The sequence below is a fragment of the Brachionichthys hirsutus genome, chromosome 6, assembly GCF_040956055.1.
Source record: "Brachionichthys hirsutus isolate HB-005 chromosome 6, CSIRO-AGI_Bhir_v1, whole genome shotgun sequence".
In the NCBI taxonomy this organism is placed as follows: domain Eukaryota; kingdom Metazoa; phylum Chordata; class Actinopteri; order Lophiiformes; family Brachionichthyidae; genus Brachionichthys; species Brachionichthys hirsutus.
Genome location: NC_090902.1, coordinates 1,606,459 through 1,620,022, shown reverse-complemented (window position 1 = coordinate 1,620,022; position 13,564 = coordinate 1,606,459). Strand labels below are relative to the sequence as shown.

The 13,564-nt window shown below is 48.4% G+C and overlaps 1 protein-coding gene across 1 annotated transcript in view; it reads left to right on the top strand.

The window, feature by feature from the left end:
- The window catches only part of afg2a (AFG2 AAA ATPase homolog A), a 67,261-nt gene that overhangs the window by 6,503 nt on the left and 47,194 nt on the right, over positions 1 to 13,564 (top strand). The window contains exons 11-14 of the mRNA XM_068740646.1: positions 2,741 to 2,895; positions 8,726 to 8,935; positions 11,251 to 11,304; positions 11,560 to 11,639. Of these exons, the coding sequence (XP_068596747.1) occupies positions 2,741 to 2,895; positions 8,726 to 8,935; positions 11,251 to 11,304; positions 11,560 to 11,639 (499 nt within the window). The remainder of the gene's footprint in view (positions 1 to 2,740; positions 2,896 to 8,725; positions 8,936 to 11,250; positions 11,305 to 11,559; positions 11,640 to 13,564) is intronic.

Genomic DNA, 13,564 nt, shown 5'->3' with positions numbered 1-13,564 from the left:
CACGCAGGTGCAACCGGGTGTTCCGGAAGCCCGGAGAGGAATGAAAACCTTCCTGCGGTTTTTGTGATTATCTCATGACAAAAGTATTTCACGATTCACGCGAGGACAGCGCCACCTGGGGGCCGTGGCTCCGGCCGCTGCGCCCGCTGCCTCAGCCTGACGCGCAGACGGACTCCTAGTCTTCGGACGCACCTTTCTGGACCCGGGCGTCGCTCCAGCTGCATCCTGGAGCGTCGTTTTGGTGTCTCGCTGCTCCTCTCTGCGGGTTCCTGCGTTGCGCTGAGTTTCCTCTCAACGTCTCTCCGCCTGTTTGTTCTCCTCGCTGCTAAACTGAAAACAGTCCAGCTGGTTTCATCCCCAGTTTTGTTTTGTTTTTAGAAAAATAAAAGCATATTCTAGTTTGAAACACAAATTGCAAGGATGTAACCTTGGAGCTTCCCAGCAGGGGGAGAATCTGCACATCTGGATCGTCTAGTTTCCCTTGCTGATCGAACGTGCTTTTGTTTGCAGGGCATTGCCTTTTGTAACGACGGTGCGAGGGGTCAGCGGACGTGACCCCGAGGAGCAGGCCTTGATTTGTGGGGAGTTTAGTTTTGATCCCTCGTAATTAAGACCCCCCCCCCCAAATAGCTGCTCTCCTCTGCGATCCAGTCCTCCCAACTCCTCCGTACCTCGTCGGGTCCCGGGGTGTGCATTCCTGTACATTTAGTGGGCCCCGCTTTGTCTCGGTGTCCACTGGTCTCTGGCGAATTGTAAGCATTCTGGAGAGGGGGGGGGGGGGGGGGGGGGGAGTGAGTCCACATAAGGTTCAGATTAAATCATGTTGTGCTGCCCTTTTTCTTTTTTTTCCTATCTCCCTTCTCATCGGATGTTTTCATAGAATGTATGCTCGGAGTCGGCCAAGAGTCCTCAGGAGGGAGAGAATGCCCCCCCCCCCCCCCCCCACGATGCTTTTAGTCATACGTTCTGCAGTTTCTACAGAATTATGCTGAACGGAGTTCCTTCCTGGACGGTGCCTCACCGTGTTCCAAACTAAATTAGATTTATGAGGAGGAAGGGTCTTGCTTTCTTCAGATGTTTGAAAAGTATCTTAAAAGTTCCAGAACCTGAACAGAACCCGGGCTTTCTGCGGCAGCCGGTGGCTGAAGGGTTCGTACGTACCGCTCCTCCTCTCCTCCTCGCCCCAGCTACCTTCCACGTCCTTCCTCTCCTCGCCGTGTCCCTTCCCCTCGGACCAGATGTTTTCGTGCCAGTCTGAGCGGCGGCGGGCTAAAGCGTGAACGCAGATGAGGAGCTGGAGCGCCGGCCAGGTGGAATGACGGGATGTTCAAACCTCTGGGGGGGAGGAGGCGAAGGAGATATTGTACACCGGGACTGGGGAACACGTTGACCTCGGCTCGGTGAGCTCGCAGAAGACAAATCACCTTCCATTATTTGCTTCTCCTCCTCTTCTTCACTTCTTCTCTTCCCCCACTTGCCTATTTGGAAGAGTCATGGAAATATAAACAGGATGCAGTCATGTCTGATCGTAAATCCCCTCCCGTCTGCTCCGGGGCCCCCAGCCCTGGACCGCACCCCCCCCCCCCCCCTTATAGCTCAGAAGATGAATCCGAGAGTGTGTGTCTGAGACGTGTGTGCACATTTAGAATGCTTGTGTGTGTTATGTATTGCTACCCAGCTCTGGTTCTGTAGCTAGTAATCACTGTCCACATTTAGCTTGTAAATCAGACTCGTCCCTCCACCTGTGGGGGGGGGGGTTGCACAGCTGGACACAAGCTGACGGGGCATTTGCACAGCGGACACAATCTGACACACACATGGCATGTTCTGGATTCTTGCCGTTCCACTTTGCCGCTTTTTCTGCCTGTTTAATAATCATTGCATGCGACGGTGCAATCGGACGGACCTGCCCGAATGATCCGACTGGCCGATTCCCTCTGCTGAAGAGCGGATTCTGTGGCAGAGATACTATTTTGGGCAAAGCCACAAGCTCACTCACCCCAGACTTGAAATAACATCCTCTGCTGCAGATAAAGGCCCTTCGCCTATCTCTTATTCCTTCCCTGGCGGAGATAAGGACTCGAATGGCCGTTGGAAGTGAGATCCTGTAACGGGGGGGGGCATCGACCTGAACAGTGTGTTTGAGAGACTAGAAAGAGGAAGGGAAGTTCCGGCAGCATGCTTACATGTCTCTCTAACAGGACGCTTGTCCACAAATACTTGATGTCCTGCAAAGAAAATGTCCAGGATGTTGAACCCTAACTTTTCGCAGGTTTTAATTCATTGATGCACTAAATGCTGCATTAATTAATTCATTAAATTCTCATAAAGTTCTTTGTTCAGATGTTGAAGCCTCTGGAATGAGGTTTTTCCAAAGCTTAAGTGCTTAAATTAAACTTCCCTTCCTCTGCACATTCTCTCTCCTCTGCTATAATGCAAGCTCAATTATTATCTCCGATTAAAAATGCTCATTTTTGAGATTTGTATTCACGACGTGTAGAAGCCTGAATATTTTGAGTAAAACGAACCGATGCTTTAGAATTTAAAACCCTCATGTCGCAAATAAGCTAACGGTTCTTTCTCCTGTACGCAAACACCAGTTTCATGTCTTTTCTTCACTTATTTTAATAATTGTAGCCTTTAACCTTCTCTGATGTAATACATGAGATCAGAGTCGTCTCTTTTAGCTCTCGGGGTCTCCTTCCTGAGAGATTCAACCAGATGAACCTTCTCTCCTCAGGTTTGCGTGCACTGAGGCGAGCGCTTGGAGGTGTCCACCAAACGTCCGACCAGCGGCTGAAGGGTACGGTGGCCGTCACCTTGCATGACCTCCAGTGGGCCATGACCGTTGTGAAGCCAAGCGCCATGAGGGAGGTCGCTATCGATGTCCCTAAGGTACAGAAACCGCTCTGTTGCTGTAAACTCTGCCCAAGAGCAGAGACAGGGCACCAGAAAGTGCGACAAAGAACCATCATTAACTCCTGGTTTCACTTCTTCGGAGGCTCCAGAGTTCTCGAGATGGTTTCTGGACCCCTCGTAAAGTTCCTGTGTTGGAAAGAGCTTGTAAGAGTGAATGAAGGGCTGCCTGCTGAGTTTGCGGTCACGGACTAAAGTCGCTTTCACACTCGGCTGTTTGGTCCGCTTTTAACGGACCAGAGTTTGTTCCTCGGATAGTCCTCTTCGTTTGGGCGAGTGTGACAATTCATCCGAACTCTGGTGCGGCATCAAACAAGTGAACTCTAGTCCGCCTGGAGACGTGGGTCTCGGTTCGCTTGCAAGTGAACCCTGGTTCGGTGCGTATCAATGTGAAAGCTCACTGGACCAAACACGGACCAAATGTACGGTACGTAGGGTAGAGGAAGTAGAGCAGGCACAAGAGAGAGGGAGGATTTCCCCTCCTGCTTCAAACAACTTCAAACAAAAGACATACATTTATGCGTTCCAGGCTGTGAGGGATGATGTGTGGCTCCTAAGTGTGTTTGTGTTTTGTATTACTTTAACCAAGGGGAGTTAAGGAAATGCAGCCGGTCGAGTGAAGGGTACTAACTCCTTGATAGAGCAGCGTCCTAAAGGTCTTCAGGGCTTTAAAGTCCAAAGGGAAGGGGATTCAAGCTTTTTGGAGCCACAACCACAATCTAAATGTTTCAGCCTGGAGTGAACCAGAAATGAGACGAGATCTACGGACGGCAGGAGGCTGCAGTAGCTCCCAAAGTCAGGACAGGATCGGGAGGCGGCGTGAAGGAATCTGGATTTGTGTCACACAATGAACTAGAAAAAGTGCTTTTCTAGTTCATTATCATCTCTGTTCAGTTCGCGATGCTCAAGTTTAAAGAGGTAGAGTGAGAGGGAAAAAATATACTTTCTGTTCGTTCTTTCGTCGTAATCTCTCGACAAAAAGACAACGAACACCCGCAAGCATCTGGCTTCTGTCTCCAGTGGTAACGGATTCGTTCCTGGGACGAACGAATCTGCAGATGACAGCAGTTTTTTGGCGGGCTCCCTTTTGGACGTGCTGTCGGCGTAACGCCACGGTGGACGGCTCTAATCTTCACCCGTTTTACGGGTGATGCCGCGACGGGCACGGCAGTCACGGATGTTGGAAACACTTTTCCATCCATCTTCAATCAAGCAGCGATTGAGCGTCGTTTGGTCAGAAACCCTAACCGGAGTCACCGACGAGTCCAACGTTTATTTATCCGTCTGTTAGGGGGATTACAAAACTCCTTGACGGATCTGACGGATTCTGAATAAAGTTGTCGAGCCATGACTTTCTTGTCACTTTACCTCGAAGAACTGCAATCTTGATGATGCAGACATCTTGCAGGAATTTGGATGGGGTTTAATTTATCTAAAAGGTACTGTTGGACCTTGGCCGAGGGTATGCACTCCGCTGAGTGTTCCTCTAGTTGATTCAGCAGTCTGATGAAGTGTACGGTACCATCGGCTGCTTGTGACGCGTCGGAAGGCAGGAGGAAACGGGCCGATTTGTCTACTGGCAGTGGGAATGGAAGTAATTCCTCTGTTTTATCAGGTTTATGCATTTAGAAGTGTCCACAGATTTATTATAGAGATGTTATAAAACCGCTCGGGTCATGGCAGAAAACTATAAGCCGCAAGAGACGCGTGAATTCAAGAGCCACGCCTCCTTAATTTATGGCGTCATCTTCAATTACAGAATCCATTCGGGATTCTTTGCTCTATTTGTGCCTCAGATACGTCGAACCTCGCGGTGTCCCTGCGGGGGGGGGGCAGACTGCCGTGTTTCACGCAGTCCTTGCTCCATTTAAAGTACAAAACCAATTTCAACCCAAAACAAAACCGCCACTTATGACCTCAAGACAAACTCAAAAAGCCCTCGACAGCAGGCCGCGCCTCCCCGATGCGCATTCAGACCGTCCCTGAACTCGTCTTTGGACCGCCGAATCCCCAACGCTTCAGGAATGGGGGTTCTCGCCATTTTACGCGCCGCTGCAATGAAGATGAATCAGTTTGCTTACGGCGGATGGAGAGAGAGAGAGAGAGAGAGAGCGCAGGGAGGGAAGGGAGGACAGTGGTAAGACTCCAGGATGTTTTGGAGTTCGCATGTGCAAGACATAACGGACAGGAAGAGGGCTAACATCATCCTCCACCGGTAATTGAAAGCAGATCGGGTCGCCGCGGTTCCTGCCAGCGACTACAAAAAAAAAGAAGGAGAAGAGAAGATGAAGAAACGTCTCTGCTACCTCCCCCCCCCTCTCTGCAACACTCTGCACTCAGCTCACCCAGTTCCTGGAAACGGAGGAGTGAATTCTCTCTCTCTCTCGCTCTTTTTTTTTTTTATCCCCCTAGCGCAGCTCAGCTGAAAGGCCAGCGCAAAGCCCCGGACTTGATTATATCCACATGAGTGAAAACATTTGTTTCAAATCCACTTTATATAAGAAACTTCCAGTGGTGCCGGTGAACGCACGCTCGAGTTCTTTGGAAACCCTCTCGGCTTTCTGCCTGATGATTTATGTTCTATTTACACACCGATAAATTGAAAGTTCATTCTTAATCCTTTGTTTGTTTGGTGACGAAGAGACATCCTTATTTAAGCGGCGTTGCTTTATAAAACATTTAACATCATCTTCCACCGTGCGGCTGGCTTTAATATTTTCGTCTGGCAGCTGCAGAAAGATTCTTCCTTTTCGCTTTCTTCTTCTTTTTTTTTTTGTGTTAGAGGTCCCCCACACCCTCCCTCGTCAACCACCATCAAAGGACCAGACCTTGAGAGGCTTCTTGTAAAGTTCAGAAAACAGAGGCTTCTTGTAAAGTTCAGAAAACAACAGTAAAAGATAATAACCGGGTCTCGTACGAAAAGGAAGGGAGGGAAGTAGAGGGGGGGGGGGGGGGGATGCTGCATGGCAAGGTGTGAGTCAAAGCGCTGCCTTCTCATCCCATTCGTGACAGAAAGCACCTTGCAAGTAATGTGGCTTGATTTTATTTCTCACAATGACTCCATTAAGTCTGCAGAGGCTTCGTTTAAAAAGAAACACAAAATCACGGTTTAAGATCTCCTCCCACATTAAAACAAGGTTTTTGTTTTTTACATTTCTCTGACTCAATGTTTCAGCTCAATGATTGCAAAGTATTCACCATGAATCTCAAATTTCAGAACCTTGAAATGCACTTCATTGTTTAGAGACTTTTTTCCAAATCCATAAAATTCAGACCCCCCCCCCCCCCCCACATTAGCTTGTTTTGATTAAATTAAGCGGTTATTTATTTTTGGATGTCAACATTTGCTTGACAGGTTGTTCAGTATTTTTGTATTATTAGTATGTTAACAGCGAGACTCTCCCACAGAAGGAACTGAATGTTGAATACCAAGAGGAAAGTTGGAATTACTAGAACATTATGAGACTTTTCTAGTAAAAAAAACTGCAAACAATTAAAGTTCATACTTTTGTCTTATTTTCTTTGTCCTATCAAAATTATAGATTATTTGGAAGTATGGATCAAAGCCTCTTTTATCCATGAAATTGAATTCTGGGAAAGATCAAATTATTAATCTCCGTCTTAAACCTGAACCTCAAAGGTTTGCATTCATTGTCTAAACAGAGCAATCGATTAATATTGTTGTTGAAAGACGTTTTCGATGCTGATCTTTAGAAAACTCCCACATCTGTGTCTTCAGTCCGTCTCGCTGAGCAGCAAACACAGAATTCCTCATCGCATTGTCCAACTTTGTTTGATTCATCAATCTGGCCTGAATACGACACACGGCATCGTAAATAGCCCTCGAAAGAAATGCCGTTTAAAAGCCAACCGAGCGTCCTCGGGTGCCGCGTTTATCGTCATTCTGCAGCGATAATGGAAATCTAAAAGTCTTATTGTGACCTCTACAAACAGCTCGCGCTGTTTTCCACGTTGGCTTGCGTCCAATGATTGATGACAGCAGGTAGATGTCGGGAGAAGAAAAGTGCCTTTTATCCCGCTGAGGCCTGTAGCTGCTTCAGTATCACTCTCTATCGTCGGTCCGGCCGGTTATCCGTCTCCAAACATCTTCATCCGTCTTGTGTTTCCGCCGTTTATCTCTCAACGAGCCTTTTACTCGTCTTTTTTTTAATCTCTATTCAGTTGGTTTCATGTTAGTCTTCTTCTTCTCTGGGCCTTCAAATGATGTCCTGCCCTATCTCCTCATCTCGCCCCTCTCATTTCCTTCCTTTCCTGCCCCCCCCCCCTCGTTGTTCGGTGCTGTCCATAAATTGTTCGGTATTTACAGTATGTGGCCGGACGCCAGGTTTCCATTAGGTGCTTCGTTCCCCGGAGACGGCGCCGGTGGCCTGGGATGTGTTACCTCGGGATGGAGAGCAGGAAAAGGGGCCGAAGGGAGGGAGGGAGAGGATGAAGTGTAATAGAGGGGGGGGGGCATTAAAAGGTAGGATTTAAGGGAGCGATGGCGTGATAGTGAGCGTTAAATCAAGAAAGAGTGCAGTCTCGATAAAGATCGCTACCCTTAGCAACACGAGCTAATATAGAATGTGTGAATACGCTGATTCCCAGCATTGAATTGCCCTCTCCGTTTCAGAGATACCCTAAAGCCCGACTGGAAGTTACCCCGATGACCATAGAAGGTGCTAAAAATCAGGGGATCGCTCCTTTAGAATAAGCCTCTGTTGGACGATAGGTCTATTCGAGGCTCTAGACTTCCTGCTTGACTGGATCTCTAGCTCGTTTCCTGCACTCCGAGAGCGAGCCAAGATGGGGGGGGGGGGGTTGGTTGCGGTGCAGGAGATGGGAGGGATAAGAACAGAGGAAGATGCCATTAAAGTGGATTAAAAAAAAGTGACAGAAGGTGGGAAAAGAAGATGGGGAGAGGATAATGGATGCTTAAAAGAAAGAAGACAGGAAGGATGAGGGAGAGGACGGAGACGTTTTTGGACGAGGGCTTCTCTTATCTACTTTATCTCCTCCGGGTTTGCACTTCACTCCCTCCCTCCCTCCTCCCTCCTCCCTCCCTCCCTCCCTCCCTCCTTCCATTTGTCAGACAGACAGCTGTTGTTGTTCACTCCGTCCCAGAGTCACCCTGATTCAACCGGAGCCCCCAGTTCCTCCATCTCCTTCCAACTATTTCATTCTCCCCCCGTCTCTCGACCCCCCCCCCACACACCCGCCCGACTCCATCATCAGCCTGAAAGAACTCCCACATTTATTCGGGCCATCAGAAAGTTGAAAAGGTGGTCAGTGTGGGTTACATAAGGAAATCAGTGACATCAGCGTGCAATCAGTGTTTGTTTGGTCTGCTGCATTCGTTATTGGCCATGTGTTTGTGTTCAAGCTGCCATAGATGAGAGCTCTGAGAAGAACCGGTCCCGGTCCGTCTGCCGGACCTGAGCACTCGTTGATCCGCCTCATACAGACGATGCATTCTTCTTCTTCTACCAAATCGACCTTTGTTTCTGTCTACTTCCTGTCGTACATCTATTTCTTCTACGACTTTCATAAGACTTCATCTAACTCTTTTCTTTTGTTTTTAAAGATTTTATTCCCTCCTTATCGTTCCCATGTGACGGTCAACGTTCTGTTTCAAATTATAATGAACAAAACAATTATGACCTCACATTTCAATGTGTGTTCCACTACATTCGTCATTCCCTCTGTTGTATTTCTACACGCACTGAAATCTTAATGAAAGGAAACACTTCTGACATTATAAAAATAAAAGCTCCTTTTCAGTGGATTTTACCGCGTCTCCTCCTTTCAGGTTCACTGGTCAGATGTAGGCGGGATGGAGGAGGTGAAGCTGAAACTGAAGCAGGCCGTGGAGTGGCCCCTGAGGCACCCCGAGGCCTTCAACCGAATGGGGATCCAGCCACCTAAAGGAGTATTACTCTATGGGCCCCCGGGCTGCTCCAAGACCATGATCGCTAAAGCCCTGGCTAACGAAAGCGGTCTCAACTTCCTGGCCATTAAAGTGAGTTTACATCATTCAGCCATAGTTCTGTTTCACTGTGCCGTGTGTTTTATTTTCCTTGCCTCGACTGGATCAAAGAACATACGTTTGTTTGTCTGGTGTGCAGCGCATGAAGTTATGTTTTGATTTGTGTTCATAAATATGAATAAATAATGCGATACAGGTGCTCAGGTCTTCATATCACATTCCACCTGAGTGATAGGCAGAAACTGTGCAGCGGACTTAGTGGGGTATAAATATGGAAAAAGGGAGTTGATCCAAAAACCCACTCGAATAGAATACGGCAGAGATGATGCAGGCTCTGCTAGGAGCAGCGATTTCAGAGGTGATGTCATCAGCTCCATGATTTGTTGACTTAATCTCAGACCTCAGACTTTAAATACAATTTAAGCGTTATTTCCAATATGCTATATATATATAACAATCATATCATCAAAATATATATTATATATTTTTTTAAAAGGTAAGAACCAACCAAGTCATCTACATGTTTCACACTTTGGTGCCAAAGTAGTCACGGGGATGTTTTCCTGCCGACCTGGAGGGGGGTCCGTCTCCCCAACTTCCTCTGCAGAAAGCTTCTTTACCTGACCTCCGACCCCGTGTTTTGTCCCGTCATCAATCACCCCATCCTCTCTGCCACCCGCTCCGTCGCCCCTTCCTCTACCCGCCCAGTTCTGGTTGACAAAGACTGATTGATCAGCCCGTTGAAGTTTTGACCAGTGGATGCTTTCAAAGCCGTTGCCATGCGAGACGCTAAAAACCGCGACAGGATCTCTCATCTGGGGGTCATAAAGCCTTCGGTGGGACTCGCCGGCGTGCGTTTCGTTGAACGTCCAGCTTCGGATGCCGTGATTTTAGGAGACAAACTTTGAATTATTTCAATGTTCATTGAATTTAACGCTAAAATGATGCAGTTCAAAGACCGACTCAAAGGAAGGACGTTCAAGAAAACACATCACACAAAGAAATAAGGATGTATTTTTGCAACTGCATTGCGTTCGGGGCGAGCGTCGTCTTGTTTCCCGATGCATCCGGATAAACAGCTGAAGGCAAGAATGCGTTATGATTGTCGCTTTACGCGGCCCCGGTGAACAAAGACGTCGCTGAAGTCACCAGGAAGCGCATCTCCTTCACGAAAAGGGTCAAAAACATCCTGCCCCTCCTGCTGACAGCCGCTGTCCGGCATCTGCAATAACAGTATCAGGTTTTTGCAGCGCAGCGGTTGCTTTGACATAGATATGTTATCCACATGTAAATGCGGACACTTAAAGGCTCTGCCTGTTTCCTCTGAAAAAGCCCTATTATCATCTTGTCAATTTCAGTTTCCTCCCCGTCGCAGCCACAAACGCACACCCGGCTCATGTCACTGCAGTGTCAACGGTTTTAAACCCGTCATGTCCATCCGTCGGCTCTGCCGGGGAGGGAGAGAGAGGGAGAGAGAGAGAGAGGAACCTGGGAGTAATGAGTCGACCTCCACACTTACAGCGGGAGACCAAAGGGGGGCTGGGAGTTAAGTGTCGTTGTCTCCGTCGGACCAGAGGTGCTGAAAGGGTGGATCGCAGAGGAGGAAGTCCTTGTGAGGGCTGAGTGGATGTTTATCTGCTTGTGAGTGACGGGGGGGGGGGGGGGGGGAGCAGAAGACAGGAAGAGGGATGGGTTGGTAGTTAGTGGTGGTGGCGGAAGAGCGAAATTAGTGGCAGCGGTAGAAGCGATTGGCTAAATGTGAGAATTGTTGGCATCTGAAGACGACATGCAGCTTCGCTTGGCTGTTCCCATTCCTGAGGAAACATCACAAGGTCATAGAATGACTCCCTCGCAGCAGTTGTCCCATAAGACAAAGTCAAGACAAGTTTAAGGCTAATTAACAAGAACTACCGGTAATATTGGGTTCCAGTACACCTCGGTTCACTAATGATTTATCAGCACTTCGATAACTTGATAAGTTAATACTCGCAGAAATGTCTTCAGGCCTCATTTGGATTCAGAGGTGAAAAATGAAGTAGAAGTATCACGAAATACGTCTGGTGATGGCGTCGGTCGTTTGAGCGGCTATCGTAAAGGCTATCAATCTGAAAACAAATCAAAAGTGGTGCTTCGTTTTTTTAGTCACAGAAATATTTGCCTGTAGGAACACAAAGACTAGACGTCACTAAAAAGTACTTTGAAGCGATTTTGCACCACCGACGGAGCCACAGGTCGGTGCCCGAGACCACGAAGCTCGACCTCAGGTCTTCCTGCCTCGCCGTCTGCAGCTGTGATGCAAAATTAAAAATCACTCGCGTGGCGTTGAACAGACTTTTTTTTTTTTTTAGGGTCCCGAATTGCTGAGCAAGTACGTGGGAGAGTCCGAAAGAGCCGTGAGAGAGGTGCGTGCGTGTCTTCTGATGACGCCGGCGGCTCTATATCGGTTTCTTGTCACGCTGTCCTTTCCTGCCCCGCCGTGACCGTCTGAACGGAACTTGTGTGCATTGTAAATATTTGTAGCTGCTGCCGGAAAGGACGGACGCGATTATAAGTGCTGTTCTTCCTGTATATGTTTTGTGCTGGGGGGGGGGGGTCATTCTGAAGATCCTGCTTAACGGCCTGTTTTCCTCTCCTCCTATTGTTGCCGACGCTCGCAGGTGTTTCGGAAGGCGAGGGCCGTCGCTCCCTCCATCGTCTTCTTCGATGAGATTGATGCTCTTGCCAGCGAAAGAGGAGGGTACAGTGCGTTCTCTTCACACCTCCCTTCAGTTCTTTGGGCGATTGTTTACCTCTGACCTCCACTACTGTCCACTGTTGACTATTTCCGGCGCCGGCGCCCTGGCCTGTTTGGACTTCCCGTCCCTCGCCTGCGTCCCAGATCCTCTCACAAAGATTTGACTATGAACGGATGGAACAAGCGTCCCAAAAAGTACGCATCACGGCTCCATCAAAGACGGTCCTTTCAGACTTTTAGACCGGCGAACACTGAACATAGTCTTATCCGGAGGCGCTGGGAACATCTGTGGCTCAAGGGGAAGTGGACACGGGGCGGACAGAGGACACAGACCGGAGGCGCACAAGCGCTTCATTGTGATTGTCCGTGGCAGATGGGGAAGGCCAAATGTGCGCCGTGCTTCCTGGCGAGCCAAACGATGAAACCGAGTTTTGTAGGAAGGAACACGGAGAAGCCAACAAGTCATCCCGATTATTTATCTATCTCTCCCCCGGATTCTTCCAGTCACAGTCCCGTTACACATTTCCATCTCGTCTCGGGTCGGGTTTTCCACACTGACGACGACGTCTGCTTTTCCACCACTGCTATTTTCGACATTTACATTCACGTCCTCCAGACTGACGCGGATGTGGAGCCTTTTATTTACTTCATATTTGTAGCATCCAGACTCTGCTCCAGCGTGCAGGATATGTCTCTCTGCCAATTTAGCCCCCCCCCCCCCCCTTCAATTTTGTGATTGGTTTTTCACCCCCAGCTGCAGACAGTTTACAACAATATGCTTTGGAGCACAACGGATGCAAAGGATTCAGGAAGGAGGGGGGGGGGCTCTCACTGTGAGGCCACCCGTCATTTTAAAAATGCACTTAGCACTGATCTATAAAAGTTATTTATTGTTCTTCACTTCCTGCCATGTGTAATCAATGGAGTGGCTTCTCGCGTGCAAGCAAGACACAACCTGAAAGTCTTGTGTTGTACAGTTTGTGCGTGTGTGTGTGTGTGTGTGTGTGTCTGTCTTTTCTTTTTGGAGATGAGAGGCACCTGTAAATCTGTCAGCCGACCCGCCACGAGTCCAAACTGGTGGAATGAAATGAAGAAGACAGAAGGAAGACAGGAAGAGGAATAAACCGGAGAGACAACAAAACAAAAAAAAACAGACAATGAATGTGGATGGAGGTGGAGATGGATGGATGAGAGAAGACAAGAAAGAAAAAAGGAGAGATGGACTGAAATGAAAATTAAAGCGCCTGCATTCCCGACGGAGAGTCTGGAACAGCAAACGGCAGATAATGATGAGAAATGAAAGGCAGACTGTTGAATTTGAACAGAACAACGACTGAGAGTTAAACGTTCCGTTCGTTTCTTCGTCGTCTCTCCTTCTCTTCCTCCCTCCCTCTTTGTCTCACCACGTTTTTCCTCCTCTCCTCCAGTTGTTTTCCACCTCGCATTCTGTGTCTCGTAACCCCCCCCATCTCCAGTCATCCTCCCTGTCCTCCGTTACCTAATTCGATTCCATCCTTCCCTTTCACCCCCCCCCCCCATTATTTCTCTTCATCCAATCTTTCTCTCTCTCCCTTCGTATCTCATTGACAGAGCTCCTTTGTGCTCCTTTGTGCTCCTCTGCAGCCTCGTCTCTGTTAATGACGTCTGGCACTTCCGCTGGCCCCGTCAACAGAGACTGTGTGTGTGTGTGCGTGTGTGTGTGTGTGTGTGTGTGTGAGACTGTCTGCGTTATGGAAAAATAACTTCTCTGTAATACAGTGATGCGTTTCTTAAAGGTTGAAGCCAGTGATGCTCTATATTTGTCTCACCTCCAACAAATCCAGCTCAATGTATTAACGATGAAGCCTGATGCATCTTCGTCCTCCTCCTCTTCCTCTGTTGAAACCACCTCAGTGAGCCTCTCGAGTGTTCCTGATTCTCGTCGGTCG